This window comes from Zea mays, chromosome 3 (genome assembly GCF_902167145.1).
Source record: "Zea mays cultivar B73 chromosome 3, Zm-B73-REFERENCE-NAM-5.0, whole genome shotgun sequence".
Lineage (NCBI taxonomy): Eukaryota > Viridiplantae > Streptophyta > Magnoliopsida > Poales > Poaceae > Zea > Zea mays.
Genome location: NC_050098.1, coordinates 76,524,360 through 76,536,496, shown reverse-complemented (window position 1 = coordinate 76,536,496; position 12,137 = coordinate 76,524,360). Strand labels below are relative to the sequence as shown.

At 41.3% G+C, this 12,137-nt stretch overlaps 1 protein-coding gene across 1 annotated transcript; it reads right to left on the bottom strand.

Moving 5' to 3' along the window:
- Positions 1–533: 533 nt before the first annotated feature.
- LOC103652016 (uncharacterized) lies at positions 534–8,084 on the bottom strand. The gene is made up of 2 exons (XM_008677675.4): positions 4,620–8,084; positions 534–1,898 (listed from the first exon to the last, which is right to left on the bottom strand). The coding sequence occupies exons 1-2, from the start codon at positions 5,461–5,463 to the stop codon at positions 1,831–1,833; spliced, it is 912 nt and encodes a 303-aa protein (XP_008675897.2). The 5' UTR covers positions 5,464–8,084; the 3' UTR covers positions 534–1,830.
- Between the last annotated feature and the right edge of the window lie 4,053 nt (positions 8,085–12,137).

The following is a 12,137-nucleotide window of genomic DNA, read 5'->3' as shown; positions in this document are numbered from 1 at the left end:
TTTGGCCAAAACTATAATTAAATCAGAGCTTTAAAGTTTTCTATAGTACATAGGGGGTTTTATATTTTTCTTAGGTAGGTTACATTATTTAGAGTCTGACAAAATTGGTTTGACCAAATTTGGATGAACTAAACAGAAGTTATGAATTTTTAAAGTCTCTGTTCAATTTAAAAACAGATTTAATAAGAGTTTCCTGGAAAAACAGTTTACACCGAGGTCCCTGGGTTTAAACTAAATCAATCTTCGCAGTTCTACCCTTGCGCCACTATTCCCCTGGGTCGCTGACAGTTCAAAAAGCCCCCTGACCTTCTCTTCCTCTCACCCGCAGTCCTTCCCCCAAAGTAAATAGTACCTGTGGCGGAACCGCCCGAATTATTCCAACTTAAGTGCCTAAGTCCCGCCTTAGAGGCTAGACCACACTTAAATAGGAATAACCCGTTAGTCCCTCGGATCTAGTCCGATAAAGCCACTTAACCAGGATCGAATACCACTAGCTCACTCGAAGGTGAGGCACAGAGAAATACAATAAAGCATAATACCACAAATTTAATAAGTATCATTAGTGATTACATTATCGGAGTTTCAGAAATAATAACCATAAATTTTAATGCAGCGGAAATAACTAACGGAGAAAACCGAGTAACATGGCGAAGCCTGGCCACACTACTCCTCCTGGTCCTCTCCTGCGGAAGCAGTAACCCACTCGACCATCTATCCCGGTGGCAGGGATGGAGGCCAAGTCACACCATCAACCAAATCAATGAATACCTGCAAAAATTGTGCCACAAGGAAGGCTGAGTATACTAATACTCAGCTAGACTTACCCGGTGTGAGGAGTCTACTCCTCTACCTCTAGACATGCAGCTGTTTGGCTGTGGGGTTTGGTTGCCAAAAGCGCTAGCTGAGTTTCTAAATCAAGATTTTAACTTAGTCAAAGTTAAGTGTGACTCTCTTAAGGCTAAAAGTGAACTATCTACTCATACATGGTAGCAAGCATTATTAGCAGTCAACATCTTATCTCATCTCATCATACTTTCACTTATTACTCAATGCAGTACAATGGATCAAGCAGTCTCATTAGCTGCGAGAAGCAGACGATTCGAATCGAGTTTTTATCCTTGCAAGGTAAACCTAAACACACGACATGCAGGGGCACTCCGTCCCCACACACATCAACCGTCCCCATCGATTCCCTGGCAACAGATCAGGGCTCACCGCCTTGGCGTACAATGCCCCACTGACCCCGACTGGCCGTCGTGCAGTGACCGCACTTGTACCCACCATAACCGGAATGGGAGACCTCGTCTCAGGTCGCGTGAGGGGATATGTCTGCGGGCAGGTTCACTCAGGTACTAGGCTTACCGATTTACCATATTTCTCGGTATGTGTTTAGTACGTTCAAACGCTTGACACAGGTATCCGCACGTTAATCCTTATTCCAATTTCATCTCATAGACCACGTGTCCCCATGGACCCGTGTCCACAGACCATCACCATTTTGTCATCAAAGTGGATACAATCAATTCCTGACCTCGCGTGAGTGCTAGAAAAATCACTCGACTTCTACCGAGATCCTAATTAATAAAGCAGCTACTCGACCTAGCATACTAGTATTCATCTCAATAGGATTCCTGAGATCATGCAACTAGGGTTTAAATCAACTCCTACACTTAAGTGCACAATACAAGCCTACAAACATTAAGTGTAGTAAAATATCATATATAACAGTTATGCATAAAACCGGGGCTTGCCTTTAATTTAACACTTAGGTAGTGTTTGTTGGGGGAGGTACTCGTTTGGCGAGCATCTACTGGGTAAGTCCACCATTCTTCAGGTCGTCCACCAACTGCATCTTGTGGTTGGCACCATATCACGTGCACGATCACCATCTCTCGGTCCTAAATGAGATGCAAGATGCATATGTATGAATATAATGAAAAGTTATCACAAGATATACAATACACGGTAGCGAACTAAACACCAAGTAGTAAGACACCGCAACGACTATACACAAGCGCTAGCTATTCGTACGTTATCAGCGTTCATCATTAACACCATTAACAAGACGACCATATCTTATTTATTTACGCAACACAAATACGATATCACAGGTACACGCATTTATTTAATTGCTACGACTTTGCATTAGTTCTATTGATCACACAAAAGCATCACAAACAAGTTTAACAGAGGACCGATGCATCCAAGTCGACGGACTCATCTATCACAATCAACTACAGCAAGCAAGCACCTTAATCATGGAACACATGTTAGTCTTTGTTTAGCCATCACGAGTCTATGCCCGCTAAGTGCTAACTAAGCATTTTTAGCCAAACGGGTGAACTCAATCGTCAAATGGGCACTTGCAGATTTTTGGACAGCAATACAGCAGTCACTTGTTTTAATCATAACTTTTAAAATATGAATCCAAAAATAGCAAACTAGGACTTTTTGGAAAGCTTAAAAAGTGCTCTACGACTTTGGTATTTTTACCTCCACAGGATTCAGCACTTAGCAAGGTCAAACAGTGCTAACACAACAGTTCTGTCCAGATTTGGACAGATGCAGACTTGCAACTTCAAAAATTCACAACTGAAGATTCAGACATCCAAACAAATTGATCCTAGACTTTCTGGAAAGCTAATTAAATTATCTACATATCATTTATAAACATCCCTAGCTGGTTTAGCATGTATCAAGGGTAAAATATATTATGAAGGCTGTGCTGTCCAAAACTGGACAGATTCAGTCTTCACACTTCAAACACATGTAACTTAATCTTCAGACCACCAAAAAGAGTGATCTAAGACTTTTTGAAAAGCTTAGCAAAAGTACTACACAACTTTTATAATCACCAAGAAGTGATTCCAGGTTTAACTAAATCAAATATTACAGTTTTCGAAATCTGTTCTGACGGTAGACAGAACACAACAACCAATCTGTAAAATTCATAACTCTTAAACCGTCAGGCCTATAGTTATGAAATTTTAACACAAGCAAGATAAGAAAAGCATCTACAACTTTCTTATAATGACCATGAACAGATTGCAACATTAAATTGAACAAACAATACAGTTTCTGAAATCTGTACAGAATTTGGACAGATTCAGTTACTGAATTTGTAAAAAACATAACTCCTAAACTGTCAGACCTATGGCTGTCAAATTTTAACACCAGCAAGATAATAAAGTTATCTACCACTTTTCTATAGCACATATCTACAGAAAACACAATTTAGTTCATCAAACAGACAACACAACTAAAACAGCGCGTGCAGTCCAAAACAGCAATCAACGAATTTCAGTTTCTATATAATTCAAGAATTGCCATGATCTAGAGATTTGAATTATTCTAACACTTTACCATTTGTTAGAGTTAAAACAATCAATTGAGCACTAACAAGTAGACTTACAAATTTTATCCAAATCATTTAGTGCACTAAAATTACCACATTCATTTAACAAACGCATTCACCACAATCATCAAATCCGGCACATATTTATATCGAAGCGCCTTTCACCCATTAGTCCGCATTTTAACTTAGACACCACATGAGCACTACTAATTTTTACCTGCGACCATAACCATACGCATTTAGACTACAACAAGCAAATCATCGTGACCACGAGCTTAACTAAAGTCATCTAACAAGTTGGTTAACTAGTATAACACTTAGCAAAGTATTTTAGACTTCACAACTCAAAAACATAGGTGGGAGAAGGTTAATTAGTTTTTTTCTTAACCATTTTCTCAACTTAAACTGGACAACGCACAAGTCACTTAAAACACCATATTTTAGGAGACCTCACATGTCGAGCATCAATTTATAACCTAAGTGACTCAACCTCTATCATGCTGGACAGCTACCACATCACTCGATTTATCTATTTGGAACACCGCCTGCCTAGCGTACTACTAGTATCCCGCATTTTGGCTCGACTTATAAACATAGAGGAGGCGATGACTACTTCGCCATGTCACCACCTCTCTATTTAAGCAAGGACAATTTCCACCTACAATGACTGAACATTTATGTCGAGCACACTTTATTTTACCCTGTCTCGCATACAACCATATGGTGGCGTGCACTCGAGACATTTCAATCAATGTGGCACGACCATTAATATATGAACTCCGACACTCATGTCTTAACGATACATCCTCTACGCAAATTAGCATTCTCTAAACTACTCGTCACATCAATAAATATATCCCCTCTAAAATTAAGAATCCCATCACATTGCTTAAAACAAACACACTTTTCACATAAGCACATATCGATGCGTTTCCCAAAACAAAATCCACATTTTGTAACTTAGTTTTCGCATCAAACAACGCATCGCATATTTTCTTATCGAAATAAAAATACCCGAGTTCTTTTCTATTTCATTTTCTTCCCTACACGCGTCCATTCATACGATTATACTTTCACACACATATAACCACATGCACATCATCGACCAAAACATAATTAGACAACTACAAATCGCGCATATCAATTAATCTCTTGTTCTCCAATCGCAAACGCGATCCCACGAATGCGCATAATCGAAACATTTTACACACATCCATTCAAAATAATTAATCGAGTCGATCGAGAGCGACATGCATCGGCTCACCATAAACAAACCCAAACGGTGTTTGCAAGAATGACGGTGATTCTGATTTGTGCATCGCTCCAAACATCCGACGAGCGTTGAATGATTGGCCTTCTTCTCGCAAAACGCAGGGTTCCTCTCCTCCACAAAACAAAAACCAAACAGCACATACGCAATTAATCATAGGAAAATAACCCGATGCGGAATCGAACATAAATCGTCGCGGTCTCACCGGGGGTGAACGACGACGACAAAGGGGCTGCGCAAAAACAGCAAACCACGGTGAGCGTCGACGGCGTGCTGTCCACTGGGCTTCACGAAACAGCGAGCCGGCAGCGCGCGGCTTGCTGCGCATTTTGACGAACAGCCGGCAGGCACCACGACGAACAGCGAGGAGGGGTTCACCGCTGTGGGCAGAGGAGGGCGCAGGAACAGCAAAAATGGAGCAGGGAGGGGCACTGTTTGGGTGCTCGGATGGGGGAGCCGAGGGGAGAAAGTCTCCTGCTGCTGGGCAGCCATGGTCGGCCACAGCAGGGAGCTGGCCACCCTTGACGCGAGCAGGGGGGGCGCTGGTTTGAGGGAGAAGGGGTGGGACAGCAAGGGGGCAGAGGTGGTCGACAGCCATGGGAGGGCCGAGGTTCCCTGCGCTTAAGGGGGTTTCCTGCACACGAGCAGAGAGGGAGGGAGGTGCCATGGCTGCAACAGAGGGGCGTCGGTCCAGCCTTGCCGCCCTCCTGCGCGCTGCTGGTTTCCATGGGAAGATGGTGTGGGCTGCTGCTCGCCATGGACAGCAGAGGGAGGAAAATCTGCTGGTTGCTGCTGCCGTGTGCGCGCTAGAGCTTGGGGGAGGGAGACGCTGCGCCATGGGAGAAGGAGAGAGCTCCCAGCTTGCTGCATGCCATGGACAGCAGAGGGAAGAAGAAGACCGGCTGGAGCAGCACGTTGGCTGAAAGGAGGAAGGGAGAAGGTGTTGTGACGGCTAGGGGTAGGAGATGTAAAATTTCAGAATGCAAGGGAGGGAAGCCCATATTTATAGAGGAAATCTTAGGGTTAGGGTTCCCTTAGTGGGCCTATTAGGATGGAATGGGCTTGGCCCAAAATACTCTATTGGGCTGCGCTAAATTATTTCCGAAATAAAAATGCTCCTGCGGGTTTCGTCTCTACGGAGAATAGAGTGAAATAAAATTCGGACGAATGGACGATTGAGCGATTAGTTCGGCCGAGAGTCTAATTTGATTTCGCTCGAAAATAATTCACTACGCATAATTCGAAAATAAATCACCTCGAAATATGACCGGCTTTCGGATTTAGGATTGAAAGAGACAATTCGCGACATTTAAAATCATCGCCGATGCTGATTTTTAAAATCGGATTGGATACCGAGATATTAAGACGAATCGGATAAGAATTTATTTGAGGACAACCCATTGGAGATTCCGCTTTTGAAATTTTCTCGCGCACTATTTTAGAAATAAATGTTTCTCTCAAATTTTGATCGGCTTTGGATTTTTAGTCGGAGAAGGCGAATCGTGACATTTTAAAATCGCTGCCGGAGTGGGTTTTGAATTCGGTTTAGACACAAAGATACTAGGCTGAGTCGAGTAAGAATTTATTAGAGGATGATATACTGAGTATTCTGTCTGAGAGTACGGACCCGGATTAAAATAGTCGGACATCGATCGAGGTTCGAGGAATTAGACTTGGGCTCAGATCAGATAACAGTCGTCGAGAGTTTGATTTAAAGAGCTTCAGATGAGATTTATAATTCGAGGTTGACTATCGAGTTTGCATTAGTTCCGAGAATTAAAAGTTTTAACACGCTCCAAAATTGGTTGTTTCTCACGATCGATTACTCTGAATTCGGTGAACTTCCATGAGAAAGCCTGATAGACAGAGATAGACACGATCGAGAAATAGAAATTTTCACTGAGCATCCGAGATTAGGATAAATCTTTCGACATAACCCGAAATAGACACCTGGGGTGTCACAGCCTTCCCCCTTAAAAAGAATCTCGTCCCGAGATTCAGACAAGGATCTTCAAGGGTGAAGAAGCATGTAACTCTCGGGCTGAAGATAGATGCAAATTCATGAGAGGGTATCTTACGAGATACGGAAGATTGATTTGGATAGAATATCGCGACATATTGAGACAAAATGCAGCGATCCTTCTGAGAGAGTGTCCACAAAAGATAGCACATCGGTATAGCCTCGTAATGGATCACAACTATTAACCATGATACCAGCGCGTGCCGAGCAGCTCAACCATGTGTGCACCATAGTAGGCTCTCGGTTTTGTCGCGGCACCATCAGTCGTTAGTCATGACACCATTACCAAACGTAACCAATGAAAAATTCACTTGGCATAATTAGATGGAGCCCATGAGAGTATGGCTCAGAAAATGTGACTGAAGTTGAAGCAAAGATTGTTGGCAAAAGAGCATCAGATGAGAATTTTTATTTAACTCAGAGAACCATTTTATGATCAACATGGAGATTATCAGATCAGATATTAGCACGAGATTTGATATGAGGATGAACCGACCATGAGATCAAAATAGATTATTGAGCTTTTAGAGCCATGAGAGAACCAAGGACAACAATGAAATCCATTGAACTAAATGGATACACTGATTAGAGATAAGTTGATAAAATGACATCATGATCCTTGGAGAAAGAGTATGAGAATGATTAGAATGAGAGATTTAGGCAAGATCAACATCCGATACTTGAGAACGGGTTACAACAGATAACCAGATAACGAGGCAGAATTATTAAGGGATCCAGAGATTCGGATGATAAGCCACAACATGATTCACAAAGGAAAAGATTTCTAGATATAGGTGAAAAAGAGAGGTCATCAAGCAGGATCAGCTAGGATGATCAGCAGATATGCTAGGAAGTTTTTGGGGCAAGGACTTATGGAAAGAAACATGGCTTGGTCATGGTTTGCGCAACTAGACACCAAACGATTTTTTTTGACAAAACCACGTGCACAAGGAAGTTTCGGTTTGGCAAGCGGTCAAGCTATGAGTGTCTATAAGTTGTGCAAGTGCAATTTCAAGTGTCAAACACACAAGGGCTAGAAACACCAAAACAAGCACGTGATTTGATTTTTTTTAAAAGGTTTCACTAGGGAACCACTAGATTATTTGGGGAAGGGGGTCTTTTCATGAGCAGGACAGACAACATTTTTTTTGTTAGAGGCAAAATGGACTGAACAACTATCGTACCTTCTAGAAAGCAAGGCAAGAGAAACACATATCACGACCAAGTCAAGACTATCATGACACACAGGACAAGGCACTTCTTATAGCTCCTAACCCAGTACATCACATTATTCACAAGTTATTATTATTGGAATAAAGGTGAGAGAAGCATGTTGAGGCACAAGAGACAATTATAATGCGACAATCATGATGCATGCTCATTCTAGTCGTCTTCTCAGACCTAACTAATTTTTCGGATGCTTCTACAGCATCCTAATAGTAGAAATAGTAGCCTTTATGGCCTATATAAATATAGCCACCTAGCTACCCATCTATTTTCCTAAGGCTTCACGTCCTAAGTCTATCCTGATCGTCCTGACGATCTATCCAGCTTTGGTTTCTAGCAAGTTTTACTTTAGAAAAGGTTGGTATTTATGACTTATTGACTTCTCTGTAATGGTATTCGCTCCGATACCAGCTGTGGCGGAACCGCCCGAATTATTCCAACTTAAGTGCCTAAGTCCCGCCTTAGAGGCTAGACCACACTTAAATAGGAATAACCCGTTAGTCCCTCGGATCTAGTCCGATAAAGCCACTTAACCAGGATCGAATACCACTAGCTCACTCGAAGGTGAGGCACAGAGAAATACAATAAAGCATAATACCACAAATTTAATAAGTATCATTAGTGATTGCATTATCGGAGTTTCAGAAATAATAACCATAAATTTTAATGCAGCGGAAATAACTAACGGAGAAAACCGAGTAACATGGCGAAGCCTGGCCACGCTACTCCTCCTGGTCCTCTCCTGCGGAAGCAGTAACCCACTCGACCATCTATCCCGGTGGCAGGGATGGAGGCCAAGTCACACCATCAACCAAATCAATGAATACCTGCAAAAATTGTGCCACAAGCAAGGCTGAGTATACTAATACTCAGCTAGACTTACCCGGTGTGAGGAGTCTACTCCTCTACCTCTAGACATGCAGCTGTTTGGCTGTGGGGTTTGGTTGCCAAAAGCGCTAGCTGAGTTTCTAAATCAAGATTTTAACTTAGTCAAAGTTAAGTGTGACTCTCTTAAGGGTAAAAGTGAACTATCTACTCATACATGGTAGCAAGCATTATTAGCAGTCAACATCTTATCTCATCTCATCATACTTTCACTTATTACTCAATGCAGTACAATGGATCAAGCAGTCTCATTAGCTGCGAGAAGCAGACGATTCGAATCGAGTTTTTATCCTTGCAAGGTAAACCTAAACACACGACATGCAGGGGCACTCCGTCCCCACACACATCAACCGTCCCCATCGATTCCCTGGCAACAGATCAGGGCTCACCGCCTTGGCGTACAATGCCCCACTGACCCCGACTGGCCGTCGTGCAGTGACCACACTTGTACCCACCATAACCAGAATGGGAGACCTCGTCTCAGGTCGCGTGAGGGGATATGTCTGCGGGCAGGTTCACTCAGGTACTAGGCTTACCGATTTACCATATTTCTCGGTATGTGTTTAGTACGTTCAAACGCTTGACACAGGTATCCGCACGTTAATCCTTATTCCAATTTCATCTCATAGACCATGTGTCCCCATGGACCCGTGTCCACAGACCATCACCATTTTGTCATCAAAGTGGATACAATCAATTCCTGACCTCGCGCGAGTGCTAGAAAAATCACTCGACTTCTACCGAGATCCTAATTAATAAAGCAGCTACTCGACCTAGCATACTAGTATTCATCTCAATAGGATTCCTGAGATCATGCAACTAGGGTTTAAATCAACTCCTACACTTAAGTGCACAATACAAGCCTACAAACATTAAGTGTAGTAAAATATCATATATAACAGTTATGCATAAAACCGGGGCTTGCCTTTAATTTAACACTTAGGTAGTGTTTGTTGGGGGAGGTACTCGTTTGGCGAGCATCTACTGGGTAAGTCCACCATTCTTCAGGTCGTCCACCAACTGCATCTTGTGGTTGGCACCATATCACGTGCACGATCACCATCTCTCGGTACTAAATGAGATGCAAGATGCATATGTATGAATATAATGAAAAGTTATCACAAGATATACAATACACGGTAGCGAACTAAACACCAAGTAGTAAGACACCGCAACGACTATACACAAGCGCTAGCTATTCGTACGTTATCAGCGTTCATCATTAACACCATTAACAAGACGACCATATCTTATTTATTTACGCAACACAAATACGATATCACAGGTACACGCATTTATTTAATTGCTACGACTTTGCATTAGTTCTATTGATCACACAAAAGCATCACAAACAAGTTTAACAGAGGACCGATGCATCCAAGTCGACGGACTCATCTATCACAATCAACTACAGCAAGCAAGCACCTTAATCATGGAACACATGTTAGTCTATGTTTAGCCATTACGGGTCTATGCCCGCTAAGTGCTAACTAAGCATTTTTAGCCAAACGGGTGAACTCAATCGTCAAATGGGCACTTGCAGATTTTTGGACAGCAATACAGCAGTCACTTGTTTTAATCATAACTTTTAAAATATGAATCCAAAAATAGCAAACTAGGACTTTTTGGAAAGCTTAAAAAGTGCTCTACGACTTTGGTATTTTTACCTCCACAGGATTCAGCACTTAGCAAGGTCAAACAGTGCTAACACAACAGTTCTGTCCAGATTTGGACAGATGCAGACTTGCAACTTCAAAAATTCACAACTGAAGATTCAGACATCCAAACAAATTGATCCTAGACTTTCTGGAAAGCTAATTAAATTGTCTACATATCATTTATAAACATCCCTAGCTGGTTTAGCATGTATCAAGGGTAAAATATATTATGAAGGCTGTGCTGTCCAAAACTGGACAGATTCAGTCTTCACACTTCAAACACATGTAACTTAATCTTCAGACCACCAAAAAGAGTGATCTAAGACTTTTTGAAAAGCTTAGCAAAAGTACTACACAACTTTTATAATCACCAAGAAGTGATTCTAGGTTTAACTAAATCAAATATTACAGTTTTCGAAATCTGTTCTGACGGTGGACAGAACACAACAACCAGTCTGTAAAATTCATAACTCTTAAACCGTCAGGCCTATAGTTATGAAATTTTAACACAAGCAAGATAAGAAAAGCATCTACAACTTTCTTATAATGACCATGAACAGATTGCAACATTAAATTGAACAAACAATACAGTTTCTGAAATCTGTACAGAATTTGGACAGATTCAGTTACTGAATTTGTAAAAAGCATAACTCCTAAACTGTCAGACCTATGGCTGTCAAATTTTAACACCAGCAAGATAATAAAGTTATCTACCACTTTTCTATAGCACATATCTACAGAAAACACAATTTAGTTCATCAAACAGACAACACAACTAAAACAGCGCGTGCAGTCCAAAACAGCAATCAACGAATTTCAGTTTCTATATAATTCAAGAATTGCCATGATCTAGAGATTTGAATTATTCTAACACTTTACCATTTGTTAGAGTTAAAACAATCAATTGAGCACTAACAAGTAGACTTACAAATTTTATCCAAATCATTTAGTGCACTAAAATTACCACATTCATTTAACAAACGCATTCACCACAATCATCAAATCCGGCACATATTTATATCGAAGCGCCTTTCACCCATTAGTCCGCATTTTAACTTAGACACCACATGAGCACTACTAATTTTTACCTGCAACCATAACCATACGCATTTAGACTACAACAAGCAAATCATCGTGACCACGAGCTTAACTAAAGTCATCTAACAAGTTGGTTAACTAGTATAACACTTAGCAAAGTATTTTAGACTTCACAGCTCAAAAACATAGGTGGGAGAAGGTTAATTAGTTTTTTTCTTAACCATTTTCTCAACTTAAACTGGACAACGCACAAGTCACTTAAAACACCATATTTTAGGAGACCTCACATGTCGAGCATCAATTTATAACCTAAGTGACTCAACCTCTATCATGCTAGACAGCTACCACATCACTCGATTTATCTATTTGGAACACCACCTGCCTAGCGTACTACTAGTATCCCGCATTTTGGCTCGACTTATAAACATAGAGGAGGCGATGACTACTTCGGCATGTCACCACCTCTCTATTTAAGTAAGGACAATTTCCACCTACAATGACTGAACATTTATGTCGAGCACACTTTATTTTACCCTGTCTCGCATACAACCATATGGTGGCGTGCACTCGAGACATTTCAATCAATGTGGCACGACCATTAATATATGAACTCCGACACTCATGTCTTAACGATACATCCTCTACGCAAATTAGCATTCTCTAAACTACTCGTCACATCAATAA